Raw genomic sequence first — 24282 nt, 5'->3', positions numbered from 1 at the left:
AACCGCTGCACCACCCGGGCTGCCCACTCCCAGGGTTTAAATGCAAATGTAGAGTGATGGGTACAAAAATAAAGATGTGTATATGTGTGGGTTAGTATACATTCATATATTCCCTAGCTCTGTCTACTGAGAGGGCCTAGAAGCAGCAGCACTGCAGAGGTAATAAGCACACCCAACTGTCCAGATCTTGGGTTTCTAAATACCTTTCTTCAATAAAAGGAACCAAAGCTCACTGGAGAAGTGGTTGATTCTAGAGCTGGGGCAGAGAAAATACAAAATGAGACTAAGACACAGTGTAGCACCAGAAAGTAAAGAAATGCTTTTTAAAAAGATGGGAACTTGGGCTCAGCGGTTTAGCACTGCCTTCGGCCCAGGGCGTGATCCTGAAGACCCGGGATCGAGTCCGCATCAAGCTCCCTGCAAGGAGCTTGCTTCTCCCTCTGCCCACCCCCGCTCCTCTGTCTCTCATGAATAAATAAATAAAATCTTTAAAAAAAAAAAAAAAAGATGGGAACTTGTTCAAAGAACACAGAAGCCAATCTGGAGGAGTTCTTAATTACCAGAGCTGAATAATTTGAGCAATAAATAATGATAGGTAGGACTGTGACCACAGAATACATACCCATGAGTCCATATGATATAAATAATTGATTAAATAAATAAATGGAGCAGAAGAGAGCTGGTCCTTACAGAATTCCAATAAAACAAGGGAAGGAATGATGAAATAGAAAAAAAAAATCAGTATTTGGGAAACATCTCATTCTTGTTTCAGGCAAGACATCAATGGATGCTACAATTAGCAAGCAAAAGTTTAAACTGAAACAGGATATTTATATATTTACATGGTCTCAAAGTATCTTTCCCAAAATATAATTAATCACCGAGGGAAAGATAGTAACTTTAAAATAGGGAAAGCACAAAGAAACCACAACAACCAAGTGATCACGGCCAATGTCATGAACATGATACAGTGTTGTATTGTTGTCAAAAATGCAGAACCTCCATCCAATCACAAGTAAACACCAGACAGACCCAAATTGTGAGACAATGGACCAAATAACTGCTCAATGCAGAAGCTGTCACGGTCATGAAAGACAAGGGAAGATGAACTATTTCAGACAGTAGAAGTCCAAAGAGATAGAGCTCATGAGATGTGTGTTGTTGGATAGGATCCTGGAATGGAAGAAAAGGTATGCATGAAAAATGGGCGAAATCTGAATAAGATCATTAGTTTAGTTAATAATACTGTTACCAGTGGGGGGGCACCTGGGCGGCTCAGTGGTTGAGCAGCTGCCTTTGGCTCAGGTCGTGATCTCAGGGTCCTAGGACCGAATCCACCATCAGGCTCCCCACAGAGAGCCTGCTTTTCCTTCTGCCTATGTCTCTGCCTCTCTCTCTGTCTCTCTCATGAATAAAATCTTTTAAAAGAATTTAAAAAAATAGTACTGTACTGGTGTTAATTTTTTGGCTCTGACAACTGTGCTATGTTTATGTAAGATCTGCGCGTTAGGGGAAGATGAGTGAGAGATACATGGAAACTACTATTTTTGCAAGTCTGAAGCCGAAATTAGATCAAAATAAAAAAAATTTTACATGTTACATTATCCAGTCTACTTCTGAAAAAATTAAACTATTTAGGATTATAAATATTTTAATCATGAGTTTACAACTTAAAGATTTTTTTAAATGCCAGAGAAGTGAAAGAAGTACAAATATGCAGTTATAAGTGGAGTTGCCTTTAATCTCTCTATGTAGATATTATTACCTCCTGTTTAACCTAGTACTGTTTAATTTTCCAATGTTAAAGAACTCACTTTGACATTCTTGTTTGTCAAGGACTGTATTGGTTGGTGCAGTGCTCTGAAGTGCTGGCTTATAAAATGTAACATTTTGGCTGTTTCTCTACTCTAGGCATGGAAAGCTGTTAATTATCTGCTTAAGTGAATACTTTTTAGAAACTTATCAAAGTTCCAAGGACACAGTACCTCCTCTCTGCTCCAACTCCTTGTTCAGTCTCAGAGTACAAGACGGAATGAAAGAGAGGTAGTCACGCAGCATGTTTCCTTGAAAATGGTTTCGTTTCATCAGAAAGAAGTTCCCGCATCAGGCATGCTTGTAATTACAGTCCTATAATGCTACCCTTACTCTTCTAGGATTTTTCACAGAATTGTTACCTATTACATATATTCTTTTTATTTTAGAAATGTATGAATACTCCTGGATATCAAGTAGCTGCGTGACAAATGTACTTTTTTAAGAGATGCTAAAACATTTTTTTCTCTTCTGGCTTGGCACAATTCAAAACTTTAAGCCTGCTGGCAGTTTTTGAATACCAAAGGTTCCTGCACTTGCCACTCCCCAATTTATAAAATGAATCTAGAAAGTGATTCTTATCCTCATCCAGAATCCTTACAATAATAACGGGCTTGCATAGAGAAAGAGAGAGAGACACAGACAGACAGACAGACATCAGGAATTCTGGATAAATGTATCACCTAACAGATTTTACTTCTGTAGACTTACTTCACTTCATTTACTTGTCTCAGGATCTCATGCTGAGTGTTCACAATGGTATCCAGGTCTTGTTGAGTGACCTGGAAGAAAAATGGAAGAACCAAGTTTTGTAGGAACAGATGACAGAGTAGTCTTTCTTTCCTTCCCTCCTCCTTCCCCTCCATCAGACGCTACCTAGGGCACACATGCAAATTTGGAAAGCTTACCTGTCCCTGATGCCCTGGGATCCCTGCTCCTCTTTTAGAGATCTCCTCTGTCAAGGAAGAGACGTATCTTCTCTGCTCATCAAGAATCATATCTAACTGTCGGTTCAGCTGCTTGATTTCAAGATGGATACGATTTTGTCCTTCAAAGATTTGTCTCAGTTCACGGTCTCCTACACTCTCAAATACTTCGTCTGCTGAAATGGAAATTGCAAACCAAAATGACCAAAACCACCAACATGTGTAGTTTCTGAAATATCATAAGTGACTGAAGTATCAACATATGCTAAAATTAGAGTATCACCAATATGATCTACTTTAGTGGTAAGACCTCCCCAACAGTAAACATGCAGATAATTGATTCATTCATGACAAAATTACTATTTGTTTTTTGCTGTCTCTGGTGGCTGAACACTTATGATAGATTAGTTCTGAAATTTTTTTTTAATTTTTTTAATTTTTATTTATTTATTTTTTTATGATAATCACAGAGAGAGAGAGAGAGAGGCAGAGACACAGGCAGAGGGAGAAGCAGGCTCCATGCACTGGGAGCCCAATGTGGGATTCGATCCCGGGTCTCCAGGATCGTGCCCTGGGCCAAAGGCAGGCGCTATACTGCTGTGCCACCCAGGGATCCCCCTGAATTTTTTCACCTAAAAATAATTTTCTTTCAAATATACTATATGATTCTATTTATATAAAAGGACAAAACTAATCTGTATTACTAGAAATCAGGAATAGTAGTTGCCTCTGTGGAGGGGGGCTGACTTGAAAGAGGCATGATCAAAGATCTTGGGGTGATAAAAATATTCTATGTATTGACTTGAATGATGATGAAACACATTTGTCAAAATTCATCAAACTACACTCTTAAAATCTGTGCATTTTATTTATGTAATAAATTTAAAAATGAAGTTGTGACCATATGATTTTCCTTTTAAAGCTGACTATGCTAAAAACAAGATTTCAAACACTTTCTATAAATAAGCTTGATATACTCACAAATCATGTGATATTTAAAACAAATCCAAGAAAAGAATTAAATTTCTTTTTTTTTTTTTTAAGATTTAATTTATCCATTAATGAGGCACAGAGAGAGAGGTAGAGACACAGGCAGAGGGAGAAGCCGGCTCCTCGCAGGGAGCCCAATGTAGGACTTGGTTCCAGGACCCTGGGATCACGCCCTGAGGTGAAAGCAGACACTCAACTGCTGAGCCAGCCAGGCATCCCTAAATTTTTCATTTTTATCTTCATTAAGTCTGTTTCATATTATTGATTATTTAGAAGATCATATACTACCAAGAGGACAAAAACTAGCTATAGGCTTTATTAAATACAGCTTGGATCATGTGTGCTGATGGGAACGTTAAATAAAAGCAGATAATATAAGCCACTCAATTTGGACTCTTCATTTTATTTTTGACATATAGCACACTTGAGTTCAACACTGGCTTAGACCAATTATTTTAAAATTTGTAAATTTTAAAGTCTGGAGTTGTGTCAAACAGTAAGAGGAGGAGAGCCAGAAGATCATTTCGTATTACTTTCACAAGAATTTTGATATGTTTCCAGTATTATCTCTACATTAATAAGGTAGTGTCTGCCACTCAAAGGAAAGACATAAACCCTAGATGATTTTATTCCACAAACATTTACTGAGTCTCAACTACTGGTCTACTGGTGAGCATTGGAGTTTTCTGGGTTTTGTGTGTGTGGGGTTTTTTTTGCTTTTTTTTTTTTTTTTTAGGTTAGGGGGCAGAGCAGTAAATAAAAACACAGAATCCCTGTTGAAAGAGAGCCTGCGCTTTAGCGGATCACTGTTCATCCATATTACCTGGGATCTCCCACCCCATACTTTCCTAAAGCCACACTCTTATTGGTAGAAACATCAACCTCCAAGCCTTGTGAAGGCAGAAGATTCATTCACATATTGCTTCTGGAAACTACTTGGATATGCCAGACAAGAGCTCAAGGAAGGGACAAAGGCATGTGCCATAAGCCCTGTGTAGCTCTGAGGAAAGCTTCCTCCAACTCACCAGGATGCCACTGAAGGTCAGGATGGCCCTTCTGGAATTCCTCCTTTTTTTTATCCAATTCTTGCTGAAAGTGCTCAAACTCCTCTTGGTACTTTTCTTTTTCTTTTTCTGAAATTTCTTTATCTGCAGTAGGCTTTTTTTTGGAATTTAGGAATATATCATTAAAAAATTTCAAAGATAAGAAAAAATAATAAACTTCAATATACTTTCTTCCCCTTCATTTTAGCCATTCTACACTAGTTGAAAGGTTAACATAAAAATGTTATTTCTTATTTAAATTATAACAATTTACTCTTGCTACAAATAATTATAACAAAATAACAATACTATCCATTACCATTTATGGAGTGCCTGCTAGGAGTGCATTGTCTTAGGTAATGCTTCTGACACCATGAGGTGGCTAGTACCAATGTCTCAGTCTTACCAGTGAAGAAATGGAGCAGTACAGAGGTTAAGTAATGTTTACAAGGTCATACAGCAGTAACAGGTAGAAACAAGACCCAAACCTAAGTTGGGCTGCCCACGTTCTCGGCTACAAGGAGATGCTAATAAACTGAAAATAAACTTCTGGAAAAAAAAGAAGTGTATATGTACCGGTTCTTTCCCAGGCTCAGTCAATTGGAAAGTCAGAAAAGAAAGGACATCGTGGTCATCTACAAAGTAAAAAAAAAAAAAAAAAAAAAAAAAAAAAAACAGAAAAAACTCCGTAAGAGATAATTTTTATGGTTATAAAGTTAGAGAAATCTATTGTTTTAAAAATAATTAATATAAAAAATAACAAAAATTAGCTCTCAAGGCAAATACTGCTTCCATGAGCTTAAAGATAAGAATTCACCAGAAAGATCTGCATCAGAAATAAACTAAAATTCATTTTCTTTTATCCTAAACCAGAATACTTAACACTGTTTACTATATAAGATGTTTAATAAATAAGGGATAAGAGAATGAACAAACAGGGGGTCAAAGTAAGCCGAAACTCTTAAACCTGACACCAAGAGCCTCTCACATTTCCCCACAAAACTCCTTCCCAGGCTGTGTCCCAGCCAAACGAGACAAAATACTGTCCTTCATGTATTTCTGCACCTTTCTTTCAACCTTTCTTAGAGTACTTACCACTGCCTGCTTTACTTCTTAGTCTAAACTTGACACTGCTTCGTCCTGGCTTACTGGGACGTGTGGATTTTTACATGTCATGCTGGCATTACTAATACCATCTTCTTTTATTCTCAAAGCATTCCAATGTAGATAATATGACCACTCTATACATCATTCATATTTATTTCCCTCACACAGCAGATATTAATAATTTTACTTTATCTAAAATCATTACTTTAAAAATCAAATTAATTTCAGGTCATTTAAGCTGAAAACAGACTTAGCAGATCAAACCTCATAATGCTGACCTAAAATATCAATCCTGGCTAGTCATGCCAGCAAAGCAAGAGCAATTAATTCCAAGTGGCAATTGCTATGCTTTCTACCACTGTTATGGAGATGGAGATATGCAGCAAATGAAAGAGAAAATTTTAACACTTTAAGTGTGTAAGTTACATAACTTCAGATGAAGACGTATATAATAGGGCACTGAAATCCAAACCAAGACTTGCCTTGGTCTGGCCATTACTGGCCATGTAATATTTATAATGTACTTTAAGATTTGGCAAACTTAACTAAAAATAGGGTGAATACAATCTAACCTCTCCCTCCTTCCCTATGATATTATAAGGAACAATCATATATTTGAAAATAATAAAAAATTATACAACATATCACATAAACACAAGATTATATATATATATATATATATACATATATATTTTTTAAAGATTTTATTTATTTATTCATGAGACACACACAGAGAGAGAGGCAGAGGCCCAGGCAGAGAGAGAAGCAGACTTCATTCAGGGAGCCCGACGTGGGACTTGATCCCAGGACTCCAGGATCACGCCCTGGGCCGAAGGCAGGTGCTAAACTGCTGAGCCACCCAGGGATCCCAAGATGATATATATTTTTAAACACAAGATGGTATTAATGTCAAATGAGAAGATTATCACCAGATATGGGGGAAATATGGTAACTATATCTTGTTTAAACTTTAGTCCCCAATAATATTTCCTCAGGCTACCAAATTAATTTCAATGTGCTGTGACAACTTTCAGGATCCTAAATCACCTGGCAAATAACCTATTTTAGCCTTGACTTAAATATCAACCAACAGCTGTATGCAGCACCAGCCAAAGGTATACCTACAGAAGTCAGTAGAAAATTAGCAGATCCAAGTTACTAAAAGACTGGCTCTGCAGACTATGTAAAGGTTACAGCTAGTCTTAAAAAGTTAAAAGTAAACAAGTCTACCAATGAAACTCAATTCACAAACTTTTAATATTAAAAGATAGCAAGATTTACCGGCAAGACCTCCAGTTGCAGCAGATATTCCAAAATGCCCTTGAGGAGGGATAACCATATTTTCCAATTTGGCACAAAATTCATAGTCGTTTTTATCTGGTGTGAAGCCATTATTGATCATTACCTAAAAAGATATACCACAGCTATAGCTTTTACAACAGACACTGTAAAATGAATTTCAAGTAGTCAACTTATGACTAATTCATCTTTATATTTGGTCTACTAACCAACTGTCAAAAAGCTATCAGTTTTCTCTATTATAAAGGATAATCCCCTGTCCATGAAATAACCTCACTTATTTATTAACATCATTATACAAGATAGTTCGTTTTAAAGTTTTTTACCCTACAATGTGTCAAAGGCTTAAAGAGAAATCTTTGATAATGTTCCATGAAAATCTTCCAAAATAGAAGACTCAGGGAACCACAATGATATCCTTTGAATGATTTATCCAAGAGAGGGATCAGACTCCTTCTGAAACCCCAGTGCTATAGAGCTCAAATGAATAGGATGAATTTACAGTTTTGACTATAGGTAGCTGAGAATTAGATTGCCATAGAAAGGAGTGACATTCATTCAACTGGGGAGGGGGTGTTAGCAGAGAGTGAGCGAGCAGAAGGGACAGAAATCATATTGACAAAAAGGCAAAAAATGAAAAATTGAAAGGGTATCTAACTTTCTACTCTGCAGAATGTATTTTTCAAGTAATAACCCAAAATGTCTTTAAAAGAATCTTGGAATCCCAAGGTAGCACAGGAAGCCAGCACACAGCTATTCTGATCCCAGGCAAGCAGTGACCCAGCCTTTCACTTCTAGCAACCCAACTAAGAGTGGCTGAGACAGAGTGGAAGAGGAGGAGGGATGTGGCACCAGAGCAAGGCACTTGCTATTATTACTTATTATTACTTCCAGATGCAACTATCACTTGTCAGTGAGTGACAGGATTTAGTCACATATGTAAAATGATATAGTAGTACTCTGTCCACATTTTTTGCAAGAGATCAAGATGCCTGTCAATCAGTATGTAGCGTAAATCTCCAGGTAACATAGGATGGAAACGTGAACTCCTACCAATTTTTTTGAATTCTTTTTTTTTTTTTTTTTTTAGATTTTATTTATCTATTCATGAGAGACACAGAGACAGAGAGAGGCAGAGACACAGGCAGAGTGAGAAGCAGGGTCCATGCAGGGAGCCCAATGTGGGACTCGATCCCGGGACTCCAGGCTCACCACCTGAGCCAAAGGCAGAAGCTCAACTGCTGAACCACCCAGGCGTCCCAAATTCTTTTTTTCTTTTTTTTTAAAGTAGGCTCCCACACAGAGGGGAGCACAAGTGGGACTTGAACTCACAACTCTAAGATCAAGACCTGATCAGTATCAAGAACCAGATGCTTAACTGACTGAGCCATCCAGATGCCTCACTACCAATTTTTTAAAACCACCTTCCATTAGTTGGCTAACATTAATAGTCTGTTCCCTCCAATCAGTAATGCTATTTCAGTTTACAACACTTATGAATGGTTCTGCTCTACCGTGTTTCTTTCTTTTTTTTTTTTTTTTAAAGATTTTACTTATTCATTCATAGAGATACAGAGAGAGAATGAGAGGCAGAGACACAGGCAGAGGGAGAAGCAGGCTCCGCGCAGAGAGCCTGACGCGGGACTTGATTCAGAGTCTCCAGCATCATGCCCTGGGCTGCAGGTGGCGCTAAACTGCTGCACCACCGGGGCTGCCCTCTACCGTGTTTCAAATCAGAATCAACTATGAGTAAGACATTGTCTTTGAGATAAAAAACAAAGGTGTTAAGTTAATCACATCCTAATTCTAATACTAAAAATTCTCAACTATTCCAGTACTTTTTCCTTGAACCTGAACAAACCGAAAATCCATTAGGAGTCTTTACTGTCTAGCATTAATTCTTAAAAAAAAAAAAAAAAAAAAAAAAGAGGGAAAAATATATTCACTGTGCTCTGAGTTTGAAGGAATGTTAGGTATGTGATTGTACAGTTAGCACACACCCACTGATTAGTACCAGTAACACTTCTCATGAGATCATCAGTATTCACCTAATATCCCTTATTCATCTTATAGTTTCAACCCGTTGTTAAATACTACACTAGCAGTATTTAAAAATCTCTTGTTCTGACTATGTTCTTCTACTAACAGTATTTCTTGCTCCCCTTTGCTTTTTCCCTCTGAAGTTCAAACAATTGGGACAAGACAAATGTTTAGGTACTAACTCAATAAACATTTCTTGTTACTAAAATGAGCACAATATTAGGGACTGTCAGGAACACAGATATGATGTCTGCACTGACAAGTTTATGAACATATTGATGAGAAGAAACAAATCATAGTTAATAATAATTCAAGACAACATATATTAAAGGCCAAATATGTATTAAAGAAAAAGAAACAGAGTTTCGGAGTGATAGATAATTATGAGCCGATTTTTGGGAAATCTGATGGAACAGGGATCTGACCTAGTGTGTTCAAGAATAAGCATCGCTCTGCCACACAGAGAGAAAAGGGGAGAGTACTACAGGAAGAGAGGAGGCTGAGCAAACATATTAGGGCCAGAACTATGATATCAGTCGTGTATCCCGCCAAGTCTCTCTCAAATGTATTCCTCAGAACACTAACTCTATGGACAGTCACAGATATTATGTGCAAAAGTATTTCCATGACTTCCTAGAATCTTTAATGTGCTAATCTGCATAGCCATGCCACGTCTCTTCCAACTATGGAACTCCTTTGGGAGGACATTTTGTAGGACGACTGTTCTGGATATTGTTGGTATGGTTCACTGCGTTGGGTCGTGTAGGCAGCCCCCCTAAAACATGTGAACTAATGTGCATGTCTGCACTCCGGCTGGTGTCTGGGTCCTGCCATGTGAAGGTGAGCGTGACTTCCCGATGACTCGAATGAAACAGTATAGGATGTGTAATAATTACAGTGGAACCTAAGTCCAAGGCAACTGTAATGGACTGGACATCTCCTCTATTCTGATACTTTTAAATTAGTTTGGAATTTAAGGCTGAGCCAATATAAAGTTTTCCAAAGAACTGTCTGCCAGTACAAGGCTAACTCATGATTTTGAGGAAAGAAAAATTTAAACATGTATTTTTAATTTATAAGTATTACACAATCAGGTATTGATGACACCTTTAATAAGCAAAGTTCATATTATTAGTAATCATAGAACTGCTAGCTGGATATACCCACTTTAAAAATACCCTGAACTCAATGTGTCTACAGGTAAACTCATTACCAACCCTCTGCCTTCCCACTTCTCACTCAAATTCAAACACAAACAAATGTACTGCTTCCTGGCTCAGTTGTACAATTGACCAGAAATCCGGGAACTCTCTTTTGACTCCCCCACTGCACATACCCTCCCACCCTCAAGCACAGTCTCTCCGTCCTAATTGCCTCTCCTCTTCCCTGGCTCAGACTGCAAGTGGATTCTTGCAGGGAAGACGGTACTCAGTACTCGGTTCAAATCATGACTGCGTTACTTTTGTAGTATGACACTAAGTAACTTAAAATGTCCCATATCCCATTTCCCTGAGAATAAGATGGGGATGACTGCCCCCTAGGGCTGTTGGAAAGAGTAAGTGAGAAACTGCATGTAAAGTACAGAATACTGGGTGGGGCCCATTAAGTGTAGGAGACTCCTTTCACAAATACCATTATAAGAACACTGCTGCCCAAGTCATCTTCCCAAACTGCAAAAGAGATCATTTCACTTTTACCGCTTAAGACTGTAAACGGTTCCTTACAGGATAAACTACCCAAGACCTGTGTGACTTGTCACCCCCAACCTCTTAACCCCACTACCCACAGTCTCCTCTACTCTCTAGCCGTTTCAAATTACATGCTTTTCTCAAATTTTAAAAAGTCTCCGTGCTTCTCTTCTCTTCCTGTAATATGCATCCCATCTAAGAAATTTCCACTTCCCCTTCCAGGTGCAGCTCAGCTCTGAGAAACTGCTCCTGACCTTCCCCACTCCCACCTGCAGTTACAGGATTCTAACCCCTTGATTCCTTAGTGGTATGTGTGCCACAGCATGTATACCACCTAGCACAGTAATGTTACAGAAGTGTCTCCCCTCCACTAGACTTCAAGTTCTTTGGAGAAAATGACCTTTGTCTTACTCAGATTTGTATCCTGATGGTTTGGGTATGTATATAATGTGTGGCACATAGCAAGTAGGGTGCTTAAACGGGTACTGACTAAACGCAAACCTACTGGCAAGGTTTTACAACACATGACCACTTACGCCAATTCTTTAAAGTCACTTCTGTTCTCTCTTGGTAACGCTGAGTACATAAACAATATCCAAATTTACATGCCTTTAATTCCTATCAAAGACTCAAAACGAAAAGTTCCACTAGAATACTATTCACCTGAACATCTCTAAGTGCATGTTACTTACTGTCAGTGCCTTCTGGTAATATATAATCTTTGCCCGGACAGGATAGGGTTTATTACGAAAGTCCCTCTGGCAACTTGCTAAAGCTTGATTAGCACCATCACTACAGTATGAGGAAAGGGAAAACAAACAGAAAACGTAAGAATGCTTCTTAATGTTTAGAAACTCACTACTTAAGATGATCAGTGTCCAGGAAGATAAAATAAAATCAAGCGATGACAAAGTCTTGGGATATTTCAGGTTACTTATTCAAAAGACACAAAGTTAATGCACCAAGTTTTCCCCATGATTCCTGTCAGAACTATGGATAATGTCAGAAGTCAATGTTACCAAGTGCTGACAGCAAGAGGAAAGTTCTACTCTTCGACCTGAGACGAGGGCAATAGTCCTTTATGTCAGGGCAGAATTGAAATACGTATAGAGCTTTTAAAAATGCAGGTGCCTAGATTCTACCTCACAACAACTGAATAAGACTCACAAGGAGGCAGCCTTGGCACCTCTAGTTTGGTCATGATGGTCATGATGGTCATGATGAACCAGGATGATTAAAAATTATGAAGGCAGGAAACAGTAAACAGAAGTGCACATGAGTAATTTTTCTTACAACTCACTGATTGGCTCAAAGGTAATTCCTCCCAAAACAAACCCGTAAAAATAAAAACTATACATACACAATTCATACACATTATAAATATACCAAACACTTAGAAATCTTGTAGCCTATTGAAAATCTTTAAATAAAGTGACATGAAGGATGAATAAGGTGGTGTAAATTTCTTGGCTATTTGGTCAAGAGTTTCAACTTTATTTTTGAAAGATAAAGATGAAAGAAACACGACTAATGGCATCACTGAGAACCAGGAACATTTTATAAATCTTTCAAAATATTACATAATTTTAGGTTAAATAAAACAACACGTTTTTATGTTTGAATATGAGGTGGTCTATTGAGTGAACTTTAAAACAGGACCATATTAAAATAAGACCTTTCTACCAAGTTATAAAATACAACCCAAGAAAAAGAATAATATCTCATCTGGAAAATACTCAGATTTGCAACAATATTTTTACAAGGTTTCCAAAAAGAAGCTAGAATCAAATAATACAAAAAGCACACACTTACTTTTGATGATCATAATGGACTTGTCCATTGTTGCCTATAATTACTATAGCAGGATTATTTTTCTAAAAATAAAAAAATGATTTGTTTTAAAGTCCTTAGATCAAACAATTCTAGGTCATTCTAGAAGTGCTGTAAAGCCTTTTATATCTCTAAAATTCCACGACTCAAAAATTTTAAAATAATGAAGATTTCTATTGATTTAGAAAAAATTTAGTAAACTCTTAAAATCATTCAAAAACAGTCTCTCAACACCTCAATCAAGACTGATGATGTGATCTACGTGAAAAACCAACTACAACACATATTTGAGGGCTCACTGTGTGGGACAAGGGTGGGACCAAGGAAGCTTAGTAACAGGAAGACTAATGCATCTCAACATTGAGGAGTTATTCGAGTTCTCCTTTAAACTCTTAATAATGACCTCTGACAATCAGCAGAGAAACTACTAACTGAAACAAAGATCATCAATCCTAAGGCTGCTAAGGAGCACAAGTTAATTGTTTGCAAGTACATTTTGTTCTGAACTGTTTTAAAAGGCTCTCCTAAAGATTTCATCAGAGAAATTGGTGGATCAAAAAGGAGTGATTAACATACAAAAAGGTACTAACATGTGAGCTAGTAGCAGTAACACACAAGGGTGTTTTCATGAAAACAAACTATAATTCTAAACACTGCTGGTTTCACTGCCTACCTCTAAATGACTCAGGCTCATGCATCAAAATTACTAAGCACATATAGGGCACTGGGGAGGGAGGTCATTGCAAAGTTCTCAGAGCTGGAGATTCATTGAGACCTCAGGTTTGGGTGTATGACAAATCATGAGCAAAGAGCTTTTAATTTCTTAAGTCTCGGTTATAGAAAGACTAATCCTCATACTTAATATATAGTTCGGTGATTTCTCTAACCACTAACCTGTCAAAAGTGCTAATAAGCTGTATTTCTCATACCCTAACTCTGTTAGCAGATATAGTCAAGTAGGTCACAGTCCCAACAACAAATATACCTTTCCATCATTGTCAAAAGAATCAAAAAATATTCCAACGCCATTCCACATATCAGCTGATCCAAACACAGGACCCTCCAAGCCTTGATTTTCTGTATACCAAATTGCCTGTAAATAGACAACAAGGGACATTTAGAGGCTAGTGGCATATGCATTGACATACATTTTCTAAGTTAAAGAAATTATCATACCAGGCCATCAGCTCCAATTCGACCTCTTCCAGTCACCCGAAACGTCACCTCAACTTCCCAGTTCTCAAAGGCTGCTTTTGTTTTTGTCCACACTGATCCTCTCTGGCTTTTTAAAGATGGTGCTATTCGAATCTGATCTGAACTTGGAATAGCATCTAGAACAAAAATCAGGGAAAAAGAACTTTAAGTTATAATTAGGTAAAACTCAATAAACCATCACCAAGCTGTTCCATATACCTATAGCCATCTAATTTTAACTTGGTAACCTGTACAATAATTTTGTTAGGAAAAATGACATGTTGACAGTTTCAACTTTAAAAATTTTAGAGCTTTCTAACTGCCCTCCCACATCCATCTTTTGAACAGTGAAATAACTGAAAAAAAAAAAAAAAGCTGCAATCATACACTAAAAATTCAAGGGGCAGGAGGGAGGAAATTATGGCTTAAAAAGCAAACCAACTATTTGATTCCCATAATATTCTTTCTCAAGTACCTCAAAAACTTGTGTATTATTTTTTAAAAACTGCAAGCTATTCTACAGGTTTATAGATGTTAGAAAGCTCAAACAGTGTGAAAAGAACATACCACTAAGAATCAAGAGACTTATTCCTAGTCTCAGTTCAGCTGTGAGACTTTGAGCAAATAATTCTCTTACTGTCTTGGGTTCACCATATGTTCACCTGTAAAATGAAGGGGCTGGGCTTGATCACTTCCATAAACACCCCAAAAGTTAGATGCAAAATTTTGTGCATATATACATTCTTCTAGAGAGAAGGTCGATAAATAGTTCTTTAGCATCAGCAGATTCTCAAAGAGAACTGTGGTTTCCAAAATGGTGGTTTGCATTTCTAAGCTAGGTTCAAATCCCAGCTCCACCACTTCCTAGCTACTTGACTGTAGGCAAGTTTACTCCATTTCTCTAATAACCGCACAGGCATGTAAGTGCATAGAAGTATTTCAATGTTAGCTAGTCCAGTTATAGGACTAGGTATTATGGCATCTACCGGGCCTAATTTTGAACAATTCTAACACACCCTCTTGGATATTAACTAGTTCTGACACCCATTCTGGGGAATAACTGTATTATGTCCTTACAGTTAGAAGGATCTGATAAAAGACAAGTTGAGATACTTTAGTAAGGTCAATCACCGTCTCTCACCCTCACATTCAAGCACGTAAAGGTAGGGGCAAGAGTACCACGGAAAGAGTACCGGACACAGAATCAGAAGACCTGGATGTGAATTCTGTTCTACTGACACTAGCTATGTAGTTTTCCAAGAACCTTAACCTTTCTGAGCAGCAGTTTTTTCATCTCTAAGACCGCTAACACCTGCCTTGCCTGCAAATGATCAAGTCAGAGACTAAAGGTGAAAGCTCTGAGAGCTACAAAGGGTTACAAATTGCCCTGATCATTTCTGTGCCCTTATGAACCCAGGATGTGTACTAACAGTACAAAAGGACATGACAGTTAAGAAAAGAAACACCATTGATTTGGTCTTCATTTGGGTATGGATGCAATGATCCATGTTTAAACTAAACCTTAAATTTCTCTATTTTAAAAACTTTTAAATAATGGATCTCAGGGTAAAATGGAAAGGGAAAAAAATGATCAATGGAATTAAGGAAACAGACTGAAAAGCTACAGTGATGATGAGAGCAAGGGGTATTCATAGCAGGGGTTCCCAGAGTCAATATGCAGAAAAGTCATGGCTAAAACACTCATCCCTTTATTTCAAATCTGGTCTAGTTATCCAACTTTGATTTACCCAGGGAAACTATTTGACTTTTTTTTTTTTTAAGATTTTATTTATTTATTCATGAAAGACACAGAGAGAGAGGCAGAGACACAGGCAGAGGGAGAAGCAGGCTCCATGGAGGGAGCCCGATGCAGGATGATGCAGGACTCAATCCCTGGACCTCAGGATCACGCCCTGGGGCGAAGGCAGGCTAAGCCACCTAGGGATTCCCACGACTTCACATTTTTGCAACAGACAGGCTTAGTTGGGTATAGGCCAACTACCTTTAGAGAAGTTAAGGCAGCTAATTTGAGTACTTGATTAACAGTCTTAATTGGCTGATGCATGTGGTGTAAGAGTGAAAGACCCAGCAAGCGGGGGAGGGCAGAGATGCAGAAGTGAAAAAGTGAGCAAATCAACCATCACTACTGAGAACGTCATCATCATTCCAAACCAAAAAACATCCCCCCCCCAAAAAAAAAAATTTGTGTTTGGTACATCTGCAGCACCTTAGTGCGGTAGGAACCATGTTACCTTGATAACAAAAAGCCCAATAATACATGCTTGGTGGTTGGCACATGGTAAATGCCTCCTGACTCACAGAAATAATTGCACTCTACTTCAAATACTTAATGACTTCGGTCATTAAGTCAAATTGAAATTTTATACCTTCACATTATACATTAATTTCAGGGAAATGAGCCTCCCTCATAAGTGTGTTTCCTATTCAGTGATTACTTTCTAGAAATGGAATGTTCTGTTTCAAGCACCAGGCGTTGTAAAAAACGATGTACGCAAACCTCCTATAGACGCCTGTTTTATTACACATAAAGATGAAACTCAAAATGCCAGAATTTCTCACCCCACATAAAGGCTTTTACACCCCTTCTGTTTCAAAGGGTGCACCCGATGGCCACTGAACAGAGGTTACAGCGCGCCAAGTGTGAGGGCTGATTCCTTAGTCAGCAGTGACACATCAGCACTAGAAAGGACAGATACGTTTTCTTTCAGATGTGTAAAGATCCAGCAAAGCTGCTCTTATCTACTCACAGGGACAAACACACGGAGAGAGATTACTTTCAACTTCAAGAAAAACAAAAAACAACTAAGTATGACTTTTAAAAGGCTGCATATGTCATGTTATTCCCATGTATCAAGTGCAGAAATACCCCCCCCCAAAAAAAAATATATATATATATATCCCTTCTACTACGTAAAGGGACAAGTGCGGCTCTGATCGCACCAAGGGTCCATACAACCGAAAAGACCGAAGACCACAGCAAATCCCTGAGCGAGGCAAATGCCAGGTGTGGTTCCCAGAGCGTCACAGCGTCCTCGGACACAGCAAGTCTTAAAACTACCCTGAAAGCAGGGGCAGCCCGGGGGGGGGGGGGGGGGGGTGCTCAGTGGTTTGGCGCAGCCTTCGGCCCAGGGCGGGATCCTGGGGTCCCGGGATCGAGTCCCGCGTCGGGCTCCCTGCGTGGAGCCTGCTTCTCCCTCTGCGTCTCTCACGAATGAATAAATAAAATCTACCCTGGAACCAGCACATGCCATCTCCGGAGCCCTCGGGGCGGCACTGACCGTGGCCAGCAACCCCGGGAGGAGACGGCGGGGGAGGGCCCGGGTGGGGATGAGGGGATCCCGGGATGGCGGCGGATGGGGCCGCCGGACTCTCCCCGGGGGACGTGGCGTTGGGGCGAAACGCGGCTCAGGCCAGAGTGGGAGCGCCTGGAAGTGCAGGAAAGTAACTGAACGCCTCCAGACCCAACGGAAAGAACCGACATCAGAGACCGGGGGGCAGGGGGACGGGGGGCGGGGACGGGGAGGGGGGAGGGGGGGCGGCCCGCGCCGACCTGCGGGCGCGCAGCGGGGGAGGGCAGAGCGGAGGGGACCCCGGGACCCGGCCCCGGCCCCGGCCCCCCGCCCTCCTGCCCGGCTTACTCCCCGCGTGGGCCCAGAAGGGCACAGTCCCGTCGCTCTGCACCAGGTGCGGCCCCTTGAAGCTGTATTTGTACTCGAAACGGCGGTGTGGCGGCGCGGCGGCGGAGCCCGCGGCGGCCGCGGCCGCAAAGTCGCCTCCCGTGCCGTCGCCCCCGGCGAAGCGACTAAGCGACAGCAGCAGGGCGCAGAGAAGAGGCCGAACCCCGGCCCGGGGACCCCTCCGCCTGGATCCCGCCATCTTGGATTCTGAGAAGCGGAGGCCGGCGGGAGGGGGAGGGGCGCGGGAGCCGCGGACGGCCAACAGGGCGCGCGCTGATTGGTGGAGCCCGAGAGCCCCCGAGGGCAAGGGTGAGCCCCGCCCCCGGGCTCCGCTCGCCGCGCGGCCGCGACTCTCGGAGCATCAGTGGGCGGGGCCCCGCGGGAGGGGCGGGGCCTGGGCGGGGCTGCCCGCTGGCGCCTCCTGTCCCCCCCAGGGTTCCCCGCCTCTGGGGACCCGAGAGCGCGTGCCTGCCTGCAAGAAGCTTTCTCCCGCCTCATAACAGGCCTTAGTGGTGGAACCCGCGAGCCCTGACACCTGTGTCCTCTCTGGCTATATGCAATAAACCGTCCCAGTATTTGTTAGCAGAAAGTCATTTTTTTTTATTTATTCATGAGAGACACAGAGAGAGGCAGAGACACAGGCAGAGGGAGAAGCAGGCTCCCCATGGGGAGCCTGATGTGGGACTCGATCCCAGGACCCCAGGATCACAACCTGAGCCAAAGGCAGATGCTCAACCACTGAGCCACCCGGATGCCCCTGTAATGGTCTTAAAGGAGAAAAGGAATGGGGCAGGTACGTTGTTAAGAGAGAACAGTTAGAGAAGAGGCGACCAGAACGTGCCATGAGACCAGAGTTGGGCAATAGAAACAAAAGAGACAAGAGAACTTGACACAATGAATAACTTCAAAACGTAGGGCTTTACCTATTTCTCACCTAATCACACCTGATCACGCCCTCCACCTTGTATTTCCTTAGGTTTGCCTTTCAGTGGAAGTAATGTTTGCCTCGGCGGACGTTACAAAATACCTGCACCCACTCCATTCCTCCTTCTGTTCTGTTAAGAACACTGTTTTGTTTGGGGTGGCAATATGTCCGGCTGAAATACTCATTTCTCCAGCCTGCAGGACATCTAATGAGAGGTAGGCAGAAACGCCTGAGGAGGGGGGTCACAGACCAAGTAAAAAGGTAAAACCTCACTAGATGAAGGCTTTCCTTTTTCCTATTTGTACTGCTTACTGCCTGACATGTGTATGCAATGGCTGGAGAGCAGCAGCCACCTGGTGACCACTAAAAATGATGGCACAAGAAACCAGAGGACACCCTATCTTTAATGATTTTTTTTTTTTCCAGCTCTCTGGCAGGCCGAGCCTGTCTATCTCCAGACTTCTGTTTTCTGAGATAAGGCCCTCACTCATTTAAGCTATTCTTTCCAGGTTTTGTTACCTGCGATCCTAACTGGTATCATAGCTCACATGTATTGAATGCTACTATATATCAGGCACTATTCTGGGTGATAAATATATGTTCATTCATTGAGGAGGAAATTGACCCAATATCTTCATTTTAACACCAAAGCTTTGCCTTAGTAGTTTCAATTATAAGAAATAGTCCTCTTTCTCAAACTATATGTCTATCTTCCCTAAAATAACATGTTGAATGTCTTAAAAGCTGTTCTGCAAGTTTTTCCCAATTATAAATCAGTCATGAAATGTAAAGGCTTCTTTACAGTAGGATGACATTTTACTTTTGGGTCAATACCATAATGTTGGAATTTTGTGTGTGTGCATGTGTGTGTGTGTGTTTTAATGTATATGTTTTCTAAAATATGGCAAGATCTACCACTCGCCAATGGCTGAGGAAATTTTAAAAAATGAAACTCCAATTTTTAAATCAGAAGGGGTATATAAATTATGGAAGTCCCTTGCCATCCTACTGAGCCCAGCACAGAGCTGAGAAATGAAGTAGCAGTATTGGGGCTCACTTTGGTAAGTGACTTCTTGTAACTTTCCTGGTAAGAGCAGTGACTCATTGTATACCTCTCCTGTGCTAGTGAAAAGTGTCCTAGGTGCCAGGAGACTGACTGGACTGTCCCATTTATAAAACCGATGGTGATGGTTTGCTTTTAAATGAGTAAAAAGAGGGTGCCTGGGTTGCTCAGTCAGTTGAGCATCTGCCTTTGGCTCAGGTCATAATCCCAGGGTCCTGGGATCACTCTCTGCTTGGTGGGGAGCCTGCTTCTCCCTCTCCCTCTCCTTTTCCCTCTGCCTGCCACATCCCCCTGCTTGAGCTCTCTCTCTCTGTCAAATAAATAAATAAAATATTATTTTTAAAAAAGGGAAAAAGACCAGGAGCAGATTGGGAGGCATCTTTTCTTCCTGGTCTTCTCCCCACTCATTAAGTGTACTCAGTCTTGTTGGCTAGGATCAAGGATAAAAATCTATGGTCTATGGGACACCTGATAATAGACCCACATTTTCACTTAAACTGGCTGGAAAACATTTCACTTAGTTGCAGCAAATATAGCATTTAAACTAAGCCTACATGACAATTCATTATTTGTGTTAATGGATTAACTATTTCAGGGGTCTCTTAATGACTTTAAATCAATCATTTGATAAGAGTAATGAAAATGATGATATTATCTGCTTGATCCTTCAGTGTGTGATCATTCATTCATTCATGCATGTGTTCATTTGTATTCGCTCATTAAGCATAATTGAATACTCCACTGTACTAGAGACAAGACAGAGAGAACATAACCTGCATAAAGAATTCAGATTTTTTTTTTTAGGTTTTATCCATTTTTTCATAAGAGACACAGAGAGGCATAGGGGGAAGCATGCTCCCTCTGGGGAGCCCGATGCAGGACTCGATCCCAGGACCCCAGGACCACAAGCTGAGCCAAAGGCAGATGCTCAGCCATGAGCCACCCAAGTGCCCCAGAGAATTCAGATTTAATCTTAAACAATGAGAAAATTATTATACATATTTTAATAAATGAAATGTTTTGGGGTAAAAAAACAAATTAAAAACTCAATTTAAAGTGACTGAAAAGGGGCAGCCTGGGTGGCTCAGTGGTTTAGCGCCACCTTCAGCCCAGGGCATGATCCTGGAGACTTGGGATTGAGTCCCACATCAGGCTTCCTGCATGGAGCCTGCTTTTCCCTCTGCCTATGTCTCTGCTCCCCTCACTCTCTCGGTGTCTCTCATGAATAAATAAATAAAATCTTTAAAAAAAAGTGACTGAAAAAATAAGGAAAACTAAGTTTTCCACAGAACTGTACATTAGAGGTAGGACTGGGTACAGGAAGACACGAAGCTCTGCTGTGCATCTTTGAAATTTCCTTGGCTCTACCTTGTATTCACTTTGTCCTCAGGCCTCTCTCCAACTTCTAAGACGGCATATTTCATGGGAGAAAGGAAAAAAAAATACTCTTCCTACTTTGGAAGATGTTCTTCATTTTTCTTTCTTTCTTTCTTTCTTTCTTTCTTTTTTTTTTTTTTTGGTGAAGATTTTATTTATTTTTGAGAAAGAGAGTGAGAGAGCTTGTACAGAGAAGGGAAGGGCAGTGGAGGAGGGAAAGGGAGAGAATCTCAAGTAGATGCTGTGCTGAGTGTGGAGCCTGACACTGGGCTGATTCCAGAACCCTGAGATCAAGACCTGAGCTGAAACCAGGAGTTGGACACTTAGCCAACTAAGCCACTCAGGCACCCCAAAACTTCCATTCTTTATTCAACTTAGGTTACATGCCTATCTTTGGGACATTAACAGTAGCCAAGGGAAGACCACACACTGAATCAATTACTGACAAGAGTATGGGATTACTAGATTTGGTTAAGAACAGAGGTCCTCAGATCTTAGTGTGGTTCAGAATTTCCCACTTCCAACATTCATAGTTTAGTAGGTCAAGGACCAGGGCTCACAAATTTACATTGCTAATGAGTTCCAGGTGATGCTAATGCTGCTTGTTTGGGGACTACACTTTGAGAATCACTGGCTTAGACAAATCATGGTCTATCTCAGGAGCTGGAGATGGAGTTGGCTCCCCTGAGCTACATGAGCTATGTGTTGAAGCGGTGAATATCTGACCAAAGCTGGGGTCCAGTTTAGAAAGAAGAGTGATGAAATGAAAGATCAGAAGACAACCAACAGCATCTGCTACACTTGTTTAAGCAAGAACGTGATAATGCCATAGATTTTATACATTATTAAGGATGCAAGATAGAAGAGTGATCTAAATTAGGAGGACGTGATTGTAAGAACAAAGAGTTTCCAGTTCAAGATTATACCATAGTTCAAATAATCAGATCTTTGTAATCAACAGAGATGCAAGATGTAAGATTTCTGAGGAAGATGAACACAGATTTGGATTGCGTCTCTGGGTAGAACAGAGTATCATGTCTCCTGGGATATGGGTCATTACTGTCTCCATAAGGCCAGTGTGTAACTGCCTAGGACAGGGCCATAATCAATTCGCTTAAATCCTTCTCAGGATGGTTTTTAATTAGGGTAACTTTTATAGGTGAAGGTGTGATAATATGGAATTTTGATTGGTCAATCTTTTCATCAGTTGTATCTGCACCCATTAGACAAAGCAGAGTAAGAGAAACAAAAAAGTGTTTCCCAGTGGTGCTCTTTAAAACTCCCTGGTGCCAAGAGATGCTATGAGATACTGTGAGGATAAGAGTTTTATAAGCAGATGAGTGTAGGAGACTTGAACTTCCACATGGACATTAAAGTATTAAAAGCTCATCTCATAGAAATTCTCTGGTGATGAAGCCCAGTTGATTTGTTTTAACACATTTCCTAAAGCTATTTGGTCACAGGAGCCTTTTTGCATGACGCTTGTTAACATACTGCAGTACTCCTGTCTTGCGGAACACACTTTTGGAAATGTTAGATGAAACTACTTTGAAACACTATCAAAGAAATTCTGTTTAGGAATCACTCCAAGATTTACAAAACCTCTCTAAAAGCAGTTCACTCTGATGGCTAATCTGAGCGTACCATAGCCAATTTCTGGATGTCTCACATATACCATGATTAAGCTATGATCAAACAGTAATAACACGATTTTTGTAGGACTTCTCTGCTAATTCCTCCTTACACCACTACAGATGGACAAAATGAGGGCTGCTGATGCCTTATATGCAACAGATATTTCAATATTCTGGGGGCACCCGGGTGGCTCAGCTGGTTAAGCATCTGCCTTTGGTTTGGGTCATGATCCCAAGGTCCTAGGATCGAGCCCCTCATTGGGCTGTCTGCTTAGCAGGGAGCCTACTTCTCCCTCTGCCCCTCCCCCTGCTTGTTCTCTCTCTCTCTCTCTCTCTGTCAAATAAATAAAATCTTTTAAAAATATTTTTAAAGGTGGCATACAGCTGAGGAATATAATCATGAACACATAAAGTTTTATATTCATCAGTGAGCATTCCAATTGAATAGGATTTTAGCAATTTATCACCAACTCCTTCAGAAGTCTGCATGAATAATATGAGGTGTCCGATTACCAATGGTGTTTATTTCTAACACATTCCATTCAGTTCAGTTTCCTAAACGCTTCCTGGATGGCTGCCTATAAGATTTCAGGGTCTCTACTATTTCTAGTTTTTTACTTTTATGTTGAGAACTATTCATAATGTTTTAAATTTTAAGACCGTTTCCTTTTTTTTTTAGCTTCTAGAACTACACTCAACAGTTTCATTATAGTCCAGATGAATAAACACCTAGTCATGCTAAATGCATGCTGTCATGATAATTCTCATTCAATACCGCATTTACTCCTATTTTACTTCCAAAAACCATCTGAAGAAGCATCTTATTAGGTGCATTCTAAGGGTCCCTCCTTCCACTAATCTCCCTTTGAGGCCCTCATAAGGGAGGACACGATAGTGCCCCAGCTTTTCCCCAAAAAATGTTTACTTTCTCTTTTTTAAAAAAAGTTTCTTCCATTCCCTTGCTTGTCCCAAATTGGTACATGAAGCTTGATGATTGCACGGATGAAATGCATAGAGTAAAACCTTGCAATTATGGTAAAAACATGGACTTAAATTTAAAGCAGTTAGTTATCAAAGACAAATGGATGCAGGATTCCGCACTAGAATGAATCTGCTCAATATTGACATAGTGAATTGTCCCGAGAAGATTAAACTACAACTAGAAAAGCAGGCGGAGGAACAGTGAGTGACAGGGGCTTTATGGGGGGGCAATGCCTCCCAGGGGAGAGTTCATCTTCTTACTCAAAGAGACGCCTTCAGGGATCATGTAACTTGAATTCCCTGTGAATTCAGTGTCATCTTAGCTTGACCAGCTCTGGAAGAACATATTAACCTCCGCTTGTGATTTTCAGAAAACCATTCTAATTTAGCAAGTAATTAAGGGTCACATGCAGGATAAAGAGCTAGATAATCTTGGATTACCCACAGGAAGCTTTGTCTCCAAGGCAACCCCCAGTGGAGGGGCTGTTAATGCAAAGGCCAGTCGGTTAATGAACTGGGAATGGTAACTGGCTCCCAGGCCCATTTGAGCCAGGGAAATAGAAATAACAATTATATTGCTATTGAATGATTTAGTGATAGAAAATAAATGCTTCAAAAGCTATAGCAGGCTAAACATTTAGAGAAAGGATATAATTGTCGCTGTTCTGCAAGATC

General features: G+C 40.4%; 1 protein-coding gene across 3 annotated transcripts in view; it reads right to left on the bottom strand.

The window, feature by feature from the left end:
• The window catches only part of LMAN1 (lectin, mannose binding 1), a 28799-nt gene extending 10957 nt beyond the window's left edge, over window positions 1-17842 (bottom strand). For 2 of the 3 annotated variants that reach the window (XM_077891475.1, XM_077891481.1), the window contains exons 1-10: window positions 17589-17841; window positions 13912-14066; window positions 13721-13828; window positions 12718-12779; window positions 11598-11697; window positions 7160-7283; window positions 5348-5406; window positions 4754-4886; window positions 2721-2914; window positions 2524-2594 (exon numbers count right to left, since the gene is read on the bottom strand). In XM_077891475.1, the coding sequence (XP_077747601.1) occupies window positions 2524-2594; window positions 2721-2914; window positions 4754-4886; window positions 5348-5406; window positions 7160-7283; window positions 11598-11697; window positions 12718-12779; window positions 13721-13828; window positions 13912-14066; window positions 17589-17826 (1244 nt within the window). In that variant the 5' untranslated portion in view covers window positions 17827-17841. Of the gene's footprint in view, window positions 1-2523; window positions 2595-2720; window positions 2915-4753; window positions 4887-5347; window positions 5407-7159; window positions 7284-11597; window positions 11698-12717; window positions 12780-13720; window positions 13829-13911; window positions 14067-17588 lie in introns of all 3 variants that reach the window. The other variant, XM_077891489.1, reaches the window with a different exon arrangement.
• Window positions 17843-24282: the final 6440 nt, after the last annotated feature.

The sequence above is a fragment of the Canis aureus genome, chromosome 1 (genome assembly GCF_053574225.1).
Source record: "Canis aureus isolate CA01 chromosome 1, VMU_Caureus_v.1.0, whole genome shotgun sequence".
NCBI classification, from domain to species: domain Eukaryota; kingdom Metazoa; phylum Chordata; class Mammalia; order Carnivora; family Canidae; genus Canis; species Canis aureus.
The sequence above is the reverse complement of the archived record's forward strand: the minus strand, read 5'-3'. Positions and strand labels throughout refer to the sequence as shown.